The sequence below is a fragment of the Coregonus lavaretus genome (genome assembly GCF_964263955.1).
Source record: "Coregonus lavaretus genome assembly, chromosome: 2".
In the NCBI taxonomy this organism is placed as follows: domain Eukaryota; kingdom Metazoa; phylum Chordata; class Actinopteri; order Salmoniformes; family Salmonidae; genus Coregonus; species Coregonus lavaretus.
Window position 1 is genome coordinate 56,606,940 of NC_139989.1, and position 21,497 is coordinate 56,628,436.

Here is a 21,497-nt window from a genome sequence, read left to right on the forward strand (position 1 = left end):
AATACAACACTGCCCCTTTAAGACAAAAAAAAAAGCTCATTACCTGACTGGCTTTTCAAAGATGTCTAGAAATGTACATGTTTTGTGCTCTTGTAGGAACCAATCACTCCCCTATTGCTGACTACAAAGTATCTATAACTGGGCTATTAACTCACTAACTAGCAAAGGATATGAACAACATGTGCAGACGTGGCTACATGCAGCTCTTGCTTTGATCTCAAATCAAGCGCATCTACTCAAGACCACAGCTGTAAACACAGTCCTGTTCAAAGTAAATGGCACAGATACATATTTGGCCAGTGGTGGAAAAAGTACCCCAAATGTCATACTTGAGTAAAAGTAAAGATACCTTAATAGAAAATGACTCAAGTAAAAGTGAAAGTCACCCAATAAAAGTATCAAAAGTAAATTAAATTGCTAAAATATACTTAAATATCAAAAGTAAAAGTGTAAATAATTTCAAATTCCTTAAATTAAGTAAACCAGACAGCACCATGTTCTTGTTTTTTTTAATTTACAGATAGCCAGGGGCACGCTCCAACACTTAGACATCATTTACAAATGAAGCATGTGTTTAGTGAGTCGGGCAGTAGGGATGACCAGGAATGTTCTCTTGATAAGTACGTGAATTGGACCATTTTCCTGTTCTGCTAAGCATTCAAAATGTAAGAAGTACTTTTGGGTGTCACAAGAAACTGTATGGAGAAAAAAGTACATAATTTTCTTTAGGAATGTAGTGAAGTAAAAGTAGTCAAAAATATAAATAGTAAAGTACAGATACAAAAAAAAAAAAAACGTTAATAGTACTTTCAAGTATTTTTACTTAAGTACTTTACACCACTGTATATGGCAATGGTCTATTTGCATATAGGCCTACTGCAGCTCTGTGTAGAGTACTCAGTCGTGGGCAATATAATCCTACTTCAAAACACAGCATAATCTCTTGCATAGTTCGTTTTGTTTCAGTATGTTGCATTGAAAGTGGCTAATTGCATTGATTCGATCACAATTGCCACAGTAAAGGGAAACGTTGATAGTTAACTAACAGGGAAAACTCTAGAAAATTGAGTGAAACGCAATCTCCTGCTTCTCTCCGTGGGCTGATATTTCTTCTGCGCGCTGTGCGGCAATCCCAGGGGAGCTGCTTGGCAGTCTAGAGGCTACTGTGCGCCCGCGCACTGACGCAGTTTAGAGGGAAAATTAGTTGCAAACAATGATGATACATTAGTTGCAGTGTACTTCCCCCACTTGCTCCACTACAACCGCTGCTCATGTGACGCAAATATTGTCCTCCTATTTGTTTGCTTACGTGCCTCTACTTCCACACCTTCTTACTCGGAGAGATATATTAACCTGTTGACCATTTGAGCTCCAGTCAGTTAGTTAGGAACACACATCTCCATAGGACTTTACGCATCTAGGCTTTTTAATTACTATATCATGGAGGAGCAACGGTATCCTGTTAATGTCCGACTGATTGGAGTGATGCACAAGGAGAAAAGCAAAGTATGGATACTTGATGCATGTAATACTACTGCTGCTATTATGGGATATTTCTCCAGATTTCTGCATGAGATGAATTTGGCAGAAATGATTTATACCAAAGATTTAATAGATATTTATAACTTATTTCTAATTTTCAGATGTACATGACCTCGGTGCTTTGGTCAGATCAGAATGACATCATTGTTTACAGAACCTTCAAGGACTTCAAGACACTTAATGTAAGTTACATCTTCAACTGCAATTCAAATTGTCAGATCTTATGTAGGCTACAAAAATGCAAAATATAATATGTAGCCATGCTTTTCTTACTTATGCCAACTATTTATCCAAAACAGGAACAAATGAAGAAGAAATTCCCACCTGCGAATCCACTTAAAAAATCGGACAGGATTATTCCTAGATTTCGAGGTAGGCCAACATTTTACTTTTAATATCATGTTGCCGATTGATGTCAGTTTGATATCAGTTGTATACTTTATGAACTAATAACTTATTAATAATTCATAATTAGTCATCATCATCTATTCCTTCATTAGACTGGAAGATGAAGATAAACGTAAATAATAAAGGTCTCAGCAAGTCGGTGGTCCAGCTCAAGTTTTTGGAGAAATATTGCAGTGAGCTCCTCAGCTGCGACCCGCGCGTCTCACGGTGTCCTGAACTCATCCGGTTCTTCCACCCCAAGGACCAAGAACTACAGCCAGAGTTTGCCAAAAATAGGTAGATTATAGTGAGAATTACGCACTGTATCCTGAGCATTACCCACAGCATTACGCACAATTGGAACGACTTCAAATCCAGTGTCCCGTTATGTTTTAGTGATTTAATTTAGTACAAGAAATAGTAATACATTTACAATGTGACTTCCGTCCTCAGTATCGTGATCATGCCTTCAGAGGACTCCGCTGGACATGACAAGAGTGTCAACGTTGGCAACGTGACGCAGCCGTTCGTAACGGAGGCATACCGGTGCATGGCACCCTACGAGACCAAAGACACCAAAAACCGGCCTTTCAAAGTGGCCGTGGACGAAAACGTGGACGTGCTCATCAAAGACAAAGCAGGTGAGAGAAATTCTGCTGTGCTTTGCCTTGCGCAAAGTATTATGTGCAAGTATTTTACTCTGTAATAAACATGTAAAATTGCATCACTTTTAAACTCTGCACCAATTGATCGATTCTGTGACATGTAATGGGCTTGAAAGAGCTGATCATAAATGTCCATCACCTGTCTAACCCCTCTCCCTCTGCTCCCAGGCTGGTGGCTAGTGGAGAATGAGGACAAGCGTATGGCCTGGTTCCCTGCTCCATACCTGGAGAAGGTGGAGGGGGAGGAGGAGGATGATGATAGGGACAGGTCCTATGGAGAAAGTAAGAGACCATCTCTTATCCCTTACACATATGCATTTATGTTTTCTAAGGCCTGGGAGGGGATCATCAGGGGTACTGTCTGCAAAAATGTTCACATCAACAAATATATAAAACGTTCACATATAGCTGATGCACCAGCGTCAAGACATATGCACTGCAAATACTGTACTGTGCATGTACTGCAAGGTGTGGACTACCACTGACAGTATATTGCCATAAATTGATGTTGCACCTATCCTAACATTCTGCATCACCCACCCATAGGTGTGCTGTACAGTGCTGTCAGAAGCTACAAAGCCACGAATGGAGACGAGGTGTCTGTGGACATTGGCTCAGTGGTGGAAGTCCTGCAGAAGTCTGACAACGGCTGGTGGCTGATCAGGTATGTTACTGAACAACACCTGTCTGACTAAACAGGGAGAATACAGTAGCTATAACTGTAAAAGAGAATCATGACTTCCAGACTGTCGGAACCATGGAATCATAATGATTAGAACTCATACTAATTATATGGTCAGATGACAGCAAATGCATTGAGAGAATGGGAAGTGAATGGGAATTGAAAGTCATGGTGCAGACAGGCATGCAGAGTATCATCGCCCATCCATCATATACCATGCAGAAACAACAACGCTGTAATTATCTCACTACATCACAAGTCATCTTTAGTTGATTCTGAAGAACCAATTACCAGAGATAGCTGAGCCATTGTCTGCTCAATGCTCTTTTGAGACAACCTCTCAGCGTGTTCGACTCCTATCATTAGAAAATAGTTGGTATGCTGATATTTCGAGAGCTTGGGACTATAAGGTTCTATCTGCAAAAATATTATTATTTGATAATTGGCTTTAAAGTTCCGAACCGTCATTGGTTTGAATAGTATCAGCGATTTTTATCTTGTATTCTTTTGAACTTAACAACATGAATTGGGGTATTTAGAGAACATTGAACAGAACAAGGATATGTCAATAACTCAATTTTGAAAAAAATGCAGATAGAACCTTCCAGACGTCAGTTCAACGTCTAGTTTTGATTTACATTTGGTTGAGTTGTCAACTAATGTGAGTGAAACTAATGTGGGGGAAAAAAAGACAAAATTCCCTTACGTTGACTTTTTTCAAATCCAACCAGTTTTCCTTGTTGATTCAACGTCATCACATGGAATATTTTGTTTGAAATTATGTGGAAATAACGTTGATTCAATCAGTTTTTGCCCAGTGGGTTATAATCTCAAGTTCTCAATTTGTTTCTTACTGCATACCTTTTTACTAAACAGTACGTTCAAAATAGTATGTAGTAAGATTAGTACACAGTATTCTGTTTAAGTAAGAAGTAGCCAAGCCAGATTTCGGACACGACCATTGACTTGTCCATTTAAGTGAAAGCTAGACAGACAAATGTGTACAAAGGCCACAGACTTGTCAACTATCATTACCTAGGAGAACATATTGTACCAAGGCTTTGACAACATTGGGATTTCTGATATGAAATCCGAACTCATGTCAGTTTTCAATTTCTCACTTCTTCTTTCTCCTCTTGATAGATACAACGGCAAGACCGGCTATGTACCTGCCATGTACCTGCAGCCCTACAACAACCCCCGTGTCCGCCTGGCGGCTCTCAACCTGGCCCAGCTGCAGCTCCCCGGCTCCAGCTCTGACCACAAGCTGGCCGGACACTCCCACGAGCTCAGCCGTTCCCAAGGCAACCTCCTGCAGCTGCCCGGCTCCCGACCTTCCACACCAAATCAGCTCAAGCCTACCGACAAGCTCAAGTCACGTTCTTTTAATGTTCTATCTGAGCCTCGGCCTAGCCCTTCACCTGTGATGTTCACCACCCCCACCCCGGCATACCCTAGCAAGGGCACTCCAACACCTACTGTCATGGTGGAGGTGGACCGGGAGGTGGATAGACGTGAGTACAGCCTGACCGGCAGCAAGGGCAGCATGGGGAGTGAGGGCAGCATGGGAAGCGAGGGCAGCGACTTCAGCGACGACCTCAGTTCGTCGTCCTGCAGCTCGTCGCTCAACCTGAGCCGGGCCGACATGGACGAGCGTCTCCGGCGCGCCCGCACACCACCGCCCATGGTGGCCGACCACCTCAACCCCGACAGCGGCGTGTCGGAGGGGAGGATGGTCCATGGAAGATCCGACCCAAACCTGTTCAAGATGGCCCCCACCACCCCCAAGGTGCCCCCCAGGCCCAGGGCGCAGGAGATCCTGACACGCTGCACCACCGTCACGCGCAAGAACGCCTCCAAAGCCAGGCTGTCGCCAGTGCCTGCTGAGATACTGAGCCGATAAATTGGAGCAGTGTTGACCCAAAATGGTGGTGATTCGTTGGTAGCCAGTCCCTCCTTAGCCTTATAAAACCGAAGTTGAAGACAGAGTTGTGGCCAGGAAATGTGGTGTGATCTCTTTATGGGTTACAGGAAGAATCCAAAGGCTTTAGCACAGAAAGTCACCGTACTAGAAGCCCAGAAGACGGACTGTGGGACTTTTATGAAGTTACCTGAACATGATTACACTGTGACATGATTTACAAGTGTTTAACTGTGCCTTGGGGCTGGTCATGTAACCATGAGTTGTGATATGGGAGGAAGAATCATATGTTACTGTAATACTCAGTCACATATTGAGTCTTCATTTTTTTGATGTGGAAGTTTACTTCTTGCACTGTTAGTCAGGCCTACTTCCATGCACCTGCACAGATGGATACTGACACTGAAACTCATTCACTGATAGTAACTGCATTGTAGACATTATTTTAATGCGGTCTGTTCATTCAAGATTTATTTTGTGGATGAACAAATATTGGTTGGGGGTTTACTGTCATTTATTTACAATCCTCTGTTTTAATTAATACTTTTTCTTCACTTCAAAATGTGAGAAGTCTGAAGTCATATACTGGTCTAATGAAAATATACACTTTAGTGAATGAACATTCAGTAGCAATTTAGATAGTCTTAATTGAAAAATAACATTTTCTGTGATTGTCATGAATTGCTGTCTTCTGTTAAATCAAACCATTTGATTTCATAGTTTCTACTGTATGGCCTTGAATCTAGGGATCTTTATTTTCCATACTGGAAAACTACTATTGTGCCTTATATGCATCTTATTAGCAATTATAGTTGATTCCACATCATGATTCCCTCATATTGCAATAGATTCTAATACATTATCATACTAAAATAACTTGTCCGCCTCTCTTTGAATGGAGAACATATGCTGATTTCAACTTAACAGGGTGTTGTGTTGTGTGTGGCCTACACCGAGTGCTCTACAGATGACACTGGTTCCATCTCTTTTCATCCATAGCAAAGCACCCAATTTCTCCGTCTCAGAGTTACCATTCCTATCCACCGCTACCTTACTATTAATCATATTCTGGGTCACAAACTGTTAGGCATCTTCCCGAGTCCACTGACTTATACTGTTAGGCATCTCCCCGAGTCCACTGACTTATACTGTTAGGCATCTCCCAGAGTCCACTGACTTATACTGTTAGGCATCTCCCCGAGTCCACTGACTTATACTGTTAGGCATCTCCCAGAGTCCACTGACTTATACTGTTAGAGCTCTCCCCGAGTCCACTGACTTATACTGTTAGAGCTCTCCCCGAGTCCACTGACTTATACTGTTAGAGCTCTCCCTGAGTCCACTGACTTATACTGTTAGAGCGCTCCCTGAGTCCACTGACTTATACTGTTAGAGCTCTCCCTGAGTCCACTGACTTATGTTAGAGCTCTCCCCGAGTCCACTGACTTATACTGTTAGAGCTCTCCCTGAGTCCACTGACTTATACTGTTAGAGCTCTCCCTGAGTCCACTGACTTATACTGTTAGAGCTCTCCCTGAGTCCACTGACTTATACTGTTAGAGCTCACCCTGAGTCCACTGACTTATACTGTTAGAGCTCTCCCTGAGTCCACTGACTTATGTTAGAGCTCTCCCTGAGTCCACTGACTTATACTGTTAGAGCTCTCCCTGAGTCCACTGACTTATACTGTTAGAGCTCTCCCTGAGTCCACTGACATACTGTTAGAGCTCTCCCTGAGTCCACTGACTTATACTGTTAGAGCTCACCCCGAGTCCACTGACATACTGTTAGAGCTCTCCCTGAGTCCACTGACTTATACTGTTAGAGCTCTCCCCGAGTCCACTGACATACTGTTAGAGCTCTCCCTGAGTCCACTGACATACTGTTAGAGCTCTCCCTGAGTCCACTGACTTATACCAGAGACCCCAGACCACACCTGCGCCACCCTGAGATAGGGACAGACCATTGACTTAAATAAAATGTGACAGACAGACACACAGGGTGACAACATGCTTAACAAGCTGGACCAGTCTAATGTGGTAAAGGAATACAGGCTTGACCTTATTCACCTGTTCCTGTGTCTCATGGTTTATGCCCCAAATGTCCTATGGGACTTTTTTGTCAAATCATTTAATAAGTTAAGCCTTCAAACATACTCTTTTACATGAACATAATGGTTGATGTTTCAAATGAATATGAACTTGTAAAAAAAACAGCACAATAATTATTTCCACAAGGCACACATTTTAATCCAGATGCATTTGTAATCATCATGACAAACAAAATATATTTTTACTTAAAGGAGGCTTTTGTTGTTGTTTATGTGGAAGAGCAGGACTGCACAACAATGTACAAATATCAAAATTCACGAGCGCTGGTTTCTGTTGAGAAGAGTGGGGAGGAAGTCACGGGTAGAGCCTCGACAATTTCTGACCACTAGTAGTAGGCTTCCACTAGGTACCAGTAGCAGGCTTCCACTAGGTACCAGTAGTAGGCTTCCACTAGGTACCAGTAGTAGGCTTCAACTAGGTACCAGTAGTAGGCTTCAACTAGGTACCAGTAGTAGGCTTCAACTAGGTACCAGTAGTAGGCTTCAACTAGGTACCAGTAGCAGGCTTCAACTAGGTACCAGTAGCAGGCTTCCAACTAGGTACCAGTAGCAGGCTTCCACTAGGTACCAGTAGCAGGCTTCCAACTAGGTACCAGTAGCAGGCTTCCAACTAGGTACCAGTAGTAGGCTTCCACTAGGTACCATTAGTAGGCTTCCACTAGGTACCAGAGTAGTAGGCTTCAACTAGGTACCAGTAGTAGGCTTCAACTAGGTACCAGTAGTAGGCTTCAACTAGGTACCAGTAGTAGGCTTCAACTAGGTACCAGTAGTAGGCTTCAACTAGGTACCAGTAGTAGGCTTCAACTATGTACCAGTAGTAGGCTTCAACTAGGTACCAGTAGCAGGCTTCAACTAGGTACCAGTAGCAGGCTTCCAACTAGGTACCAGTAGCAGGCTTCCAACTAGGTACCAGTAGTAGGCTTCCAACTAGGTACCAGTAGTAGGCTTCAACTAGGTACCAGTAGCAGGCTTCCACTAAGTACCAGTAGTAGGCTTCCACTAGGTACCAATAGCAGGCTTCCACTAAGTACCAGTAGTAGGCTTCAACTAGGTACCAGTAGCAGGCTTCAACTAGGTACCAGTAGCAGGCTTCAACTAGCGCCCAGAGTTTTTCCTGGTCAGAAAAACTCATGGCACTATCTATGAGAAATGACACTGTTTTCCAAAATGGCTGCCGAGAAAGGGGCCTATGCTGACAGCCAGGCATATCAACCTCAAAACCAGTTCATTTTAAAGGTCGTTCAGGACCTGCTTCTCTGTCTGTCAGTGTCTATAAAGCCACACAACCAGTTGCTCCAGGCAGTGGTCCATGCTAAAAGGGGACTCCTGTGGGTTCACACCCAGGCATCGTTGGTGGGCTTGGTGTGAGACAGTCTCCCATCAGCTGGTGATTGCTTGGAGGGGTGGAGGGGATGCTGCAGACAGGATGATCTGACACTTGGCCATCTTAGCCTCTGTTTGGTTTCCCTGGTCCTCCTCATCTCCTGAGCTCTCCTCACTGCCAGAGGGATGGCTGCCATTTTCTTTTCCGTTCTGTCCATTTTCCACCCTTTGTCTGCTGACTGAGGCTTTCCTGGTGATACTGACTTCATCATCATCCTCCATGTTGGCTGGGCAGTTTGTATCTTCCTCGAGACCACCATCCTCCTCCACCGCTCCCTCATTCCATCTCTCCTCACCATCCCCCTGTTCCCTACTCCCATCCCCACCTGATCGCTTGTCGATCATGAATAGGGGGTGTGGCACCTGAAGAGAGGCAGTGTCCATCTCCTCATCCTGCGAGTCCATACTGTAAAAGGATATGACATCACACATTAGCAACCAACAACAAAGGAGGTAAAATACCCATATAAATCACGTGCCGCACAGACCCATGTTTGCTCTGTCGTATTTCCTGAAGCTGGACTCTAGCTGGATTCTTATTGGCTCTTAAGACCATGTTGAAGAATTAGGCTCCGCTGCATGCTTCCTATCACATCATAATTTATATTAGGTTACTGCATAAGACATTATCTTTATGCTTGACCCATGACAATGACTTTCTAGATAAAATAATCATTCTTCAAACCTGTCCTACAGCACCATTCTTCCAGAAGTTTCAGTGTAGATTTACCAGATTGTAGTTTAGGTTCCATGGTACAGTATGTGATTTTATAGTATCTGATTAATCTCCAGCTGATCCCAGGACCTGGTTATCGTTGTTACCGTTCCACATTCAGTTTCTTATTCATCATCACAGTTCTTTCATTTGTAGGCAAAGCTTATAAACTGCATCCCAAATGCCACCCTATTCTCTATGTAGTGCACTACTTTAGACCAGAGCCCTAGTGAAAAGCAGTGCACTTGTATATAGGCAATAGGGTGCAATTTGGGATGCACCCATAGAGAGGGAATGTGGTTGTGTGTCTGGTTTCAGAATGAGGTCTACTTCAGTACATACAGTAAACACATCAGTTTGGTTACACAGGTATTGGTCTCAAACCACAGATACAGTGGGGGGAAAAAAGTATTTAGTCAGCCACCAATTGTGCAAGTTCTCCCACTTAAAAATATGAGAGAGGCCTGTAATTTTCATCATAGGTACACATCAACTATGACAGACAAATCGAGAATTTTATTCTCTCCAGAAAATCACATTGTAGGATTTTTAATGAATTTATTTGCAAATTATGGTGGAAAATAAGTATTTGGTCACTTACAAACAAGCAAGATTTCTGGCTCTCACAGACCTGTAACTTCTTCTTTAAGAGGCTCCTCTGTCCTCCACTCGTTACCTGTATTAATGGCACCTGTTTGAACTTGTTATCAGTATAAAAGACACCTGTCCACAACCTCAAACAGTCACACTCCAAACTCCACTATGGCCAAGACCAAAGAGCTGTCAAAGGACACCAGAAACAAAATTGTAGACCTGCACCAGGCTGGGAAGACTGAATCTGCAATAGGTAAGCAGCTTGGTTTGAAGAAATCAACTGTGGGAGCAATTATTAGGAAATGGAAGACATACAAGACCACTGATAATCTCCCTCGATCTGGGGCTCCACGCAAGATCTCACCCCGTGGGGTCAAAATGATCACAAGAACGGTGAGCAAAAATCCCAGAACCACACGGGGGGACCTAGTGAATGACCTGCAGAGAGCTGGGACCAAAGTAACAAAGCCTACCATCAGTAACACACTACGCCGCCAGGGACTCAAATCCTGCAGTGCCAGACGTGTCCCCCTGCTTAAGCCAGTACATGTCCAGGCCCGTCTGAAGTTTGCTAGAGTGCATTTGGATGATCCAGAAGAGGATTGGGAGAATGTCATATGGTCAGATGAAACCAAAATAGAACTTTTTGGTAAAAACTCAACTCGTCGTGTTTGAAGGACAAAGAATGCTGTGTTGCATCCAAAAAACACCATACCTACTGTGAAGCATGGGGGTGGAAACATCATGCTTTGGGGCTGTTTTTCTGCAAAGGGACCAGGACGACTGATCCGTGTAAAGGAAAGAATGAAAGGGGCCTTGTATCGTGAGATTTTGAGTGAAAACCTCCTTCCATCAGCAAGGGCATTGAAGATGAAACGTGGCTGGGTCTTTCAGCATGACAATGATCCCAAACACACCGCCCGGGCAACGAAGGAGTGGCTTCGTAAGAAGCATTTCAAGGTCCTGGAGTGGCCTAGCCAGTCTCCAGATCTCAACCCCATAGAAAATCTTTGGAGGGAGTTGAAAGTCCGTGTTGCCCAGCGACAGCCCCAAAACATCACTGCTCTAGAGGAGATCTGCATGGAGGAATGGGCCAAAATACCAGCAACAGTGTGTGAAAACCTTGTGAAGACTTACAGAAAACATTTGACCTGTGTCATTGCCAACAAAGGGTATATAACAAAGTATTGAGAAACTTTTGTTATTGACCAAATACTTATTTTCCACCATAATTTGCAAATAAATTCATTAAAAATCCTACAATGTGATTTTCTGGAGAAAAAATTTCTCATTTTGTCTATCATAGTTGACGTGTACCTATGATGAAAATTACAGGCCTCTCATCTTTTTAAGTGGGAGAACTTGCACAATTGGTGGCTGACTAAATACTTTTTTCCCCCACTGTATGTGAAAGTGAAATCTCTTGCCTAGATTGATTCCTATGAACAACAACAGCCATTGTTCTAGACTCAGATTAGATCTATCGCAACCTTCATAAGGCATACTGTCAACACTGATGGGTCGGAAGACTGTTTCCTGCTACGAAGTTAATTCGAAGGCTACAAGGAAACATGAAATCAAACAATTGAACAGGTCTTTTACTTCAGAGAAGTTATGGAGTCGAATCCTAAATTCTGCATAAGTTGAATTTTCACTTCAATCAATGCATTGATATTGATGGGAGGGTAAGTGAAAATTTGACTTAAGTGTATGTTAGGAGTTGCCCCTAAGACAGATATTATCTGTCATCACTATCAATCCCTATTAAAAGAAACTCAAAACAATGCAATTGATGTGCTTTTTATTCTGAATCTTTTTCTGAAAGCAATGCATTTGAAAACACATTTGAAAGTCATTGGGCAAGGCTGTATAGCGTTAGTATAAGCCCTGGATTGTGACTGGTGGGTGTTGTGTTTAAGTCCCTCCCCTGGTCCCCCTCACCTGGCTGGAGCTCCTGTCACTCTCATCTTCTGCCACATGTAGTCCAGGAACATGGAGGCCTGCAGGAGACGGCCTATCCTCTGCATGTGTCTCTCTGGGGGGCACAAACAGGGTCAAATCAAACAAGGGAACTGAATCAACAAACACTCCCCACCCCACCCCCACACACATACACACTCACCCAAACACTCCCCACCCCACCCCCACTCTCACCCAAACACTCCCCACCCCACCCCCACACACACTCACCCAAACACTCCCCACCCCACACACGCTCTCACCCAAACACCTCCCACCCCACCCCCACACACACTCACCCAAACACTCCCCACCCCACACATACACACTCACCCAAACACTCCCCACCCCACACATACACACTCACCCAAACACTCCCCACCCCACACATACACACTCACCCAAACACTCCCCACCCCACACATACACACTCACCCAAACACTCCCCACCCCACACATACACTCCCCACCCCACACATACACACTCACCCAAACACTCCCCACCCCACACATACACACTCACCCAAACACTCCCCACCCCACACATACACACTCACCCAAACACTCCCCACCCCACACATACACACTCACCCAAACACTCCCCACCCCACACATACACACTCACCCAAACACTCCCCACCCCACACACACCCAAACACTCCCCACCCCGCCTCTCACCCAAACACTCCCCACCCCACCCCCAAACACACTCTTCCCCACCTCACCAGTGTAAGGTATGAGTCCCTCCAGATGTGCGCGTGCTCCTTGGTACAGGAGCAGCTCTTCAGGGGAGAGGTGTGTGAGCATCACCTGGATCACAGCCTGGGCGTCCAGACAGCTCCGGGCGTTGGTGTTCCACACAGCACAGAAGCGCAGCATAGACTCTGGAGGGGAGGGGGTAGAGGATTATACAGAACATTACCATACACGGACCATTATCACGGACCACTACCATACACGGACCATTATCACGGACCACTACCATACACGGACCATTATCACGGACCACTACCATACACGGACCATTATCACGGACCACTACCATACACGGACCATTATCACGGACCACTACCATACACGGACCATTATCACGGACCACTACCATACACGGACCATTATCACGGACCACTACCATACACGGACCATTATCACGGACCACTACCATACAAGGACCTTTATCATGGACCATTCCCACGGACTATTAACATACACAGACCATTTTCACTGACCATTATAAAGGTGCCGTCATCACCATATTGAATACACAGCAAGCACAAAACGTTTTCAGAATGCTCTGCAACGTAGTAAAAACATAGTGATTTTTTTGGCCAGCTGAGTATACCTCATCCTTTCTGACCTCACCTTTCTGGTCCCGGCGCAGCTTCAGCACAGTCTTCTCCAGCTGCTTAGCACCATCCTCCCCCTGGCGGATCGCTAGGGGCAACACAGGACAGTCATGAGGTCACAGACAGTACACACAGAGTAACCCACATCAGATATAGAAGCCTTTGATCCTGGCATACATAGCCAGTGTCATGGCATAAAATACATAAGCCAGTCTATTAAGACTTTCGTAACTTTTTTCATAACTGTAACTTTCCCTACATAGTGCATTACTTTTGACCAGAGCTCTATGGGGATCAAAAGTAGTGCATTAGATAGGGAATAGGGTGCCATTTGGGATGCAGCCTAAGTATTGCAGCATTTGGGATGCCTCCCGAGTGGCGCAGTGGTCTAAGGCACTGCATCGCAGTGCTAGCTGTGCCACTAGAGATCCTGGTTCGAATCCAGGCTCTGTCGTAGCCGGCCGCGACCAGGAGACCCATGGGGCGGCGCACAATTGGCCCAGCGTCATCCAGGGTAGGGGAGGGAATGGCCGGCAGGGATGTTGGTAGATTGTTGTGGGTTCGATTCCCACGGGGGGCCAGTATAAAAAATATATATAATGTATGCACTCACTAACTGTAAGTCACTCTGGATAAGAGCGTCTGCTAAATGACTAAAATGTAAATGTAAATAGGCATCATCATGACCTAAGTGATCCATTCAGTCAACAACCACATATAAGATCCTCTAGTGTCGGTATGACGGTCCATTGTTATGCCAATACAATGAACTCTGACCAATCCTTGACGGTCAAACATGTAACCCTAGTCTCTCACATCCAGTTATTTTAATGGATTTTAACACTAGAAGTGCCAAGGCTGTCATTTTAACTACATATGAATTGAAAATGTAAATCTCTGTCATTTTTAAAGCCATTACCCCTCAGTCCTTGACTTTTCCTAAATAAGTCTATTTAACATACGTATGTTATATGTTGTTCAACATGCCTAAACACTGAGTACATGTACACTCCTGTGTTTATAAACTGTACGTTTATTTAGCTCAGAACCTGATCTCTCTCAGGCTATGTTCAATAGGCACGAGACAGAAGAAAGCGGTCCGAAACAGGGAGGTACTATCGGAACTTGTAAAATAAGAAATCATATAATTCTCGTTGTGCAACATTTTGCCCTAATGAACACCACCCAGTCTACCTCATCCATGATCGATACACGCAATGTCTAAAACAAGATGTTCCACTCTTCTTTGTTTCGATAAACAAACACTAAAGTGCACCTGTGCACAACGATCTATGTTTTGGCTCAGAAGAATGTCCTGGAATTTGGGTAGTGATTTGGTCCATTTAGTCTATTTGCCTCTAAGGCTTTGACAGACTGTCAGTGGACCTGTTGGTATGCAGGTCACGTCAACCATTAACATAATGACAGAGAGGTTTAGAGAGTCTGAACTGGTTACTGAGTAATGTTTTTGCTTGTAGTAATGAATGCTCTATGTACAGTCCTCTTTATGTACAGTTCCCACAGTTCTAGCCTACACTAGCGCCTGGAGAACTGAGGGAGTGCTAAAGAGACACACACAGGTGAGTGACAAAATGAGCCATGTGGAATCCAGCAGCTATTTCTGGAGATGTGAGGAAGAATCAGGATGATCAACATGCTGTATGTACAGTGTGGAGAAAAGATGTGAGAGACTAGAGACATTTACCTTTGATGATGTCGAGCACGGAGCTGAGTGTGTGTGTAGAAGGATATAGAAGAAAAGCGAGAGGATAGAAGTATACCTTTGATGACTTTGAGCACAGTGTGTGGCTGGTCCAGGGAGATGGCCAGGCCCAGAGCCTTCAGGTACTTCTTCTCATGGAGCAGGTTAGACAGCTCCTGTTTCCTGCACAACACAACAACACACCACTACATCAGAAAGTAGAAACCGGGGCTGCGTTCATTACGCACAAAACAGGACTGAGACAGGGAGGGACCACCTGGATTTGTCCAATAAGAAACGCACATTTTTGTTTCCTGTTGCAAAATGTTTTAAAACATGCCCTAATTAACACGACCCAGGAAAGACGCACAAACACGTGCATGCTGTGATGGACATTTTTGTTAAACCTTTATCATGCTTGTGTACTAGAAGCTTTTTCTTTAAGCGTAATTGCTTCTGCCTTCATTCTGAGATGATTGATATAACTAGATCATATGAGATGGGATTGTGCATGCATGGGTATGAGCCTGTTTATAACTGTTCTGTAGATGTGTAGCATAGGAACCTAGTTTTAGGAAAGTATGGACATGATGTCTCGGTGCACAGCCAAGAGCTAACAGGTGAGACCTATGGTTTCCTGCTAGTCAGAAAGGAAAGAACCGGTTCCTTCTCTATCTACTTCTACCAGAGCAAAGCGTTAAATCCTGTGCACTAATGACAAAGCTGTTGTCCTGGCTAAGGCCTGTTGCTGGGCAAAAGGTTCAAACTTGGTGTGTGTACAGTGCTATGAAAAAGTATTTGCCCCCTTTCTAATTTTCTCTACTTTTGCATATTTGTGATACTGAATGTTATCAGATCTTCAACCAAAACCTAATATTAGATAAAGGGAACATAAGTGAACAAATAACACAACAATTACATATTTATTTCATAAACAAAGTTATGCAACACCCAATTCCCCTGTGTGGAAAAGTAATTGCCCCCTTACACTCAATAACTGGTTGTGCCACATTTAGCTGCAATGACTCCAACCGAATGCTTCCTGTAGTTGTTGATCAGTCTCTCACGTCGCTGTGGAGGAATTTTGGCCCACTCTTCCATGCAGAACTGCTTTAACTCAGTGACGTGAGGGTTTTCAAGCATGAACTGCTCGTTTCAAGTCCTGCCACAACATCTCAATTGGGATTAGGTCTGGACTTTGACTAGGCCATTCCAAAACTTCAAATTTGTTGCTTTTTAGCAATTTTCATGTAGACTTGATTGTGTGTTTTGGATCACTTCAGCTTCAGCTCACAGACGGATGGTCTGACATTCTCCTGTAGAATTATCTGATACGGAGCAGAATTCATGGTTCCTTCTATTAAGGCAAGTCGTCCAGGTCCTGAGGCAGCAAAGCATCCCCAAACCATTACACCACCACCACCACCACCATGCTTGACCTTTGGTATGATGTTCTTACTGTGGAATGCAGAGTTTGGTTTTCGCCAGGCATTTATGGTACCATGTCGTCCAAAAAGTTATACTTTTGAATCATCTGTCCATAGAACGTTCTTCCAAGAGTCTTGATGATCATCCAGGTGCTTTTTGGCAAACTTGAGTCAACTTTTTGGATGAGATGGGTCCCATTATGCCTGGCGAAAACCAAACTCTGCATTCCACAGTAAGAACATCATACCGAAGGTCAAGCATGGTGGTGGTGGTGTGATGGTTTGGGGTTGCTTTGCTGCCTCAGGACCTGGACGACTTGCCTTAATAGAAGGAACCATGAATTTTGCTCAGTATCAGAGTATTCTACAGAATGTCAGACCATCCGTCTGTGAGCTGAAGCTGAAGTGCAGCAAGACAATGATCCAAAACACACAATCAAATCTACATGAAAATTGCTAAAAAGCAACAAATTGGAATTTTTGGAATGGCCTAGTCAAAGTCCAGACCTAATCCCAATTGAGATGTTGTGGCAGGACTTGAAACGAGCAGTTCATGCTTGAAAACCCACACGTCACTGAGTTAAAGCAGTTCTGCATGGAAGAGTGGGCCAAAATTCCTCCACAGCGACGTGAGAGACTGATCAACAACTACAGGAAGCATTTGGTTGGAGTCATTGCAGCTAAAGGTGGCACAACCAGTTATTGAGTGTAAGGGGGCAATTACTTTTTCACACAGGGGAATTGGGTGTTTGTTGTGTTATTTGTTCACTTATGTTCCCTTTATCTAATATTAGGTTTTGGTTGAAGATCTGATAACATTCAGTATCACAAATATGCAAAAGTGGAGAAAATTAGAAAGGGGGCAAATACTTTTTCATAGCACTGTAGGTGTATGGGTGTTAAGCCACACATCATCTAGGCAGACAGCAAAAGACGCTACTTGAGGAACTATGTCTGGGGAGATTTCCTGTTGTTTTAAACACCTATTGTCCTCAGAATGAGACAACCTTTTTCAAAGTTAGTCTGCACCCTGTATCCCAGTTTCGTCTCATTGTCCAGCCCATACACACACCAAGATCACGAGTTTTGTACATGCTTGCATAAGATGACTTGCCTATATAAGGTTTCTGTACTCCTCGTGTCATTCGAGCTCTCTGGCGTACACCTTAGAAGTGCATGTCTGACCAGCTCCATTATTGCAATAATTAATTGATAAATAAAGCATAATTGTTTGAAGAAATAAAGTCTCTCCTTATTGGGTAGAACTTCCACGACAATGCACAACTCATATGGTCATGTTTTTTTTCTCTCTCTGGCATCAGTGGATTGATTCCATCACTATTATTCAGAAATTAAAGCATCAATCATCATCTGCACAGAGGTCAGACCATAGGAGTTTCTGTCCTCTCCTAAACTTCAAGGAATCAGATGAAGTGGCGGCGACATTCAGAAGCACATGATAGAATACACGCTCATTTCCACACATCAGCTTTTAATTTAGCCGGGGGCTGTTTCCTTAAGACAGAGGTACAATTTCTGTAGAATTACTGCAGCAATGTGTGTGTGTGTGTGTGTGTGTGTGTGTGTGTGTGTGTGTGTGTGTGTGTGTGTGTGTGTGTGTAAACAGAAGCAAGTAAATATAAAATGTTATCCATCGTGACTTCTTTCCAACATGACCTCTAGTCTGGTTAGGCAGTGGGCAAACTTTGGTCTAACAAACCCTTCATCTGTAGATATTTATCAGCTGTTGCAAGAGCAGAGTCTACAAAGTGGGTCATGGTGGCTCAACTCAGAAGATTCTAACCCCTCACCAACCACGACCCTAAACTAAACTAGCTTAACCACTGACCCTAAACTGACCCACTGACCCTACAGTGGTGTGAAAAAGTGTTTGTCCCCTTCCTGATTTCTTATTTGTTTGCATGTTTGTCACACTTAAATGTTTCAGATCATCAAACAAATTTAAATATTAGTCAAAGATATCACAAGTAAACACAAAATGCAGTTTTGAAATGAAGGTTGTTATTATTAAGGGAAAACAAAATCCAAACCCACATGGCCCTGTGTGAAAAAGTGATTGCCCCCTTCAACCTAATAACTGGTTGGGCAACCCTTAGCAGCAACAACTGCAATCAAGCGTTTGCGATAACTTGCAATGAGTCTTTTACAGCGCTGTGGAGGAATTTTGGCCCACTCATCTTTGCAGAATTGTTGTAATTCAGCCACATTGGAGGGTTTGAGCATGAACTGCCTTTTTAAGGTCATGCCACAGCATCTCAATAGGATTCAGGTCAGGACTTTGACTAGGCCACTCCAAAGTCTTAATTTTGTTTTTCTTCAGCCATTCAGAGGTGGACTTGCTGGTGTGTTTTGGATCATTGTCCTGCTGCAGAACCCAAGGTCGCTTCATCTTGAGGTCACGAACAGATGACTGGACATTCTCCTTCAGGATTTTTTGGTAGACAGCCGAATTCATTGTTCCATTTATCACAGCAAGTCTTCCAGGGCCTGAAACAGCAAAACAGGCCCAGACCATCACACTACCACCACCATATTTTACTGTTGGTATGATGTTCTTTTCCTGAAATGCGGTGTTACTTTTACGACAGATGTAATGAGACACACACCTTCCAAAAAGTTCAACTTTTGTCTCGTCAGTCCACAGAGTATTTCCCCAAAGGCCTTGGGGATCATCAAGATGTTTTCTGGCAAAAATGTTTTCGTCTTGGAACTCTGCCATGCAGGCCATTTTTGCCCAGTCTCTTTCTTATGGTGGAGTCATGAACACTGACCTTAACTGAGGCAAGTGAGGCCTGCAGCTCTTTGGATGTTGTTGTGGGGTCTTTTGTGACCTCTTGGATGAGTCGTCGCTGCGCTCTTGGGGTAATTTTGGTCGGCCGGCCACTCCTGGGAAGGTTCACCACTGTTCCATGTTTTCGCCATTTGTGGATAATGGCTCTCACTGTGGTTCGCTGGAGTCCCAAAGCTTTAGAAATGGCTTTATAACCTTTTCCAGACTGATGGATCTCAATTACTTTCTTTCTCATTTGTTCCTGAATTTTTTTGGATCTCGGCATGATGTCTAGCGTTTGAGGATATTTTGGTCTACTTCACTTTGTCAGGCAGGTCCTATTTAAGTGATTCCTTGATTGAGAACAGGTGTGGCAGTAATCAGGCCTGGGTGTGGCTAGAGGAATTGAACTCAGGTGTGATAAACCACAGTTGAGTTGTGTTATAACAGGTGGGGCAAACACTTTTTCACACAGGGCCATGTACAGTGGGGGAAAAAAGTATTTAGTCAGCCACCAATTGTGCAAGTTCTCCCACTTAAAAAGATGAGAGAGGCCTGTAATTTTCATCATAGGTACACGTCAACTATGACAGACAAATTGAGAAAAACAATCCAGAAAATCACATTGTAGGATTTTTAATGAATTTATTTGCAAATTATGGTGGAAAATAAGTATTTGGTCACCTACAAACAAGCAAGATTTCCGGCTCTCACAGACCTGTAACTTCTTCTTTAAGAGGCTCCTCTGTCCTCCACTCGTTACCTGTATTAATGGCACCTGTTTGAACTTGTTATCAGTATAAAAGACACCTGTCCACAACCTCAAACAGTCACACTCCAAACTCCACTATGGCCAAGACCAAAGAGCTGTCAAAGGACACCAGAAACAAAATTGTAGACCTGCACCAGGCTGGGAAGACTGAATCTGCAATAGGTAAGCAGCTTGGTTTGAAGAAATCAACTGTGGGAGCAATTATTAGGAAATGGAAGACATACAAGACCACTGATAATCTCCCTCGATCTGGGGCTCCACGCAAGATCTCACCCCGTGGGGTCAAAATGATCACAAGAACGGTGAGCAAAAATCCCAGAACCACACGGGGGGACCTAGTGAATGACCTGCAGAGAGCTGGGACCAAAGTAACAAAGCCTACCATCAGTAACACACTATGCCGCCAGGGACTCAAATCCTGCAGTGCCAGACGTGTCCCCCTGCTTAAGCCAGTACATGTCCAGGCCCGTCTGAAGTTTGCTAGAGTGCATTTGGATGATCCAGAAGAGGATTGGGAGAATGTCATATGGTCAGATGAAACCAAAATAGAACTTTTTGGTAAAAACTCAACTCGTCGTGTTTGGAGGACAAAGAATGCTGAGTTGCATCCAAAGAACACCATACCTACTGTGAAGCATGGGGGTGGAAACATCATGCTTTGGGGCTGTTTTTCTGCAAAGGGACCAGGACGACTGATCCGTGTAAAGGAAAGAATGAATGGGGCCATGTATCGTGAGATTTTGAGTGAAAACCTCCTTCCATCAGCAAGGGCATTGAAGATGAAACGTGGCTGGGTCTTTCAGCATGACAATGATCCGAAACACACCGCCCGGGCAACTAAGGAGTGGCTTCGTAAGACACATTTCAAGGTCCTGGAGTGGCCTAGCCAGTCTCCAGATCTCAACCCCATAGAAAATCTTTGGAGGGAGTTGAAAGTCCGTGTTGCCCAGCGACAGCCCCAAAACATCACTGCTCTAGAGGAGATCTGCATGGAGGAATGGGACAAAATTTGACGTTTGACCTGTGTCATTGCCAACAAAGGGTATATAACAAAGTATTGAGAAACTTTTGTTATTGACCAAATACTTATTTTCCCCACTGTAGGTTTGGATTTAGTTTTCCCTTAATAATAACAACCTTCATTTCAAAACTGCATTTTGTGTTTACTTGTGTTCTTTGACTAATATTTAAATTTGTTTGATGATCTGAAACATTTAAGTGTGACAAACATGCAAAGAAATAACAAATCAGGAAGGGGGCAAACACTTTTTCACACCACTGTATGTTAACCACTGAAAGTAAACCAAATTCCAGTTCTAATTCCAAATTGTCCTCATTGAAAAACATTGAAGAATTGGAATTTCAATGTATTTCCTGAACCACCTACATTTAAAAACTATATATGCAGGCTGTATGTCCCAAGCAAAAATCTAACCCACAGCCTTTGTGTTTGTCAGCACAATGCTCCAACCAACTGAACCATCTGAAGGCGAAGGATGTT

General features: G+C 43.7%; 2 protein-coding genes across 2 annotated transcripts in view; one reads left to right on the plus strand and one right to left on the minus strand.

The window, feature by feature from the left end:
- Positions 1–1,392: 1,392 nt before the first annotated feature.
- LOC311143889 (NADPH oxidase organizer 1-like) lies at positions 1,393–6,065 on the plus strand. The gene is made up of 8 exons (XM_084179759.1): positions 1,393–1,506; positions 1,644–1,724; positions 1,842–1,914; positions 2,043–2,226; positions 2,383–2,570; positions 2,763–2,876; positions 3,141–3,258; positions 4,420–6,065. Exons 1-8 carry the CDS (start codon positions 1,441–1,443, stop codon positions 5,177–5,179), a joined length of 1,584 nt encoding a protein of 527 aa, XP_084035885.1. The 5' UTR covers positions 1,393–1,440; the 3' UTR covers positions 5,180–6,065.
- A 1,356-nt stretch (positions 6,066–7,421) lies between these two features.
- LOC311143878 (transducin beta-like protein 3) overlaps positions 7,422–21,497 on the minus strand; it is a 42,588-nt gene continuing 28,512 nt past the window's right edge. Inside the window, exons 19-23 of the mRNA XM_084179749.1 lie at positions 15,086–15,189; positions 13,321–13,392; positions 12,684–12,842; positions 11,941–12,034; positions 7,422–9,096 (exon numbers count right to left, since the gene is read on the minus strand). Of these exons, the coding sequence (XP_084035875.1) occupies positions 8,688–9,096; positions 11,941–12,034; positions 12,684–12,842; positions 13,321–13,392; positions 15,086–15,189 (838 nt within the window). The 3' untranslated portion in view covers positions 7,422–8,687. The remainder of the gene's footprint in view (positions 9,097–11,940; positions 12,035–12,683; positions 12,843–13,320; positions 13,393–15,085; positions 15,190–21,497) is intronic.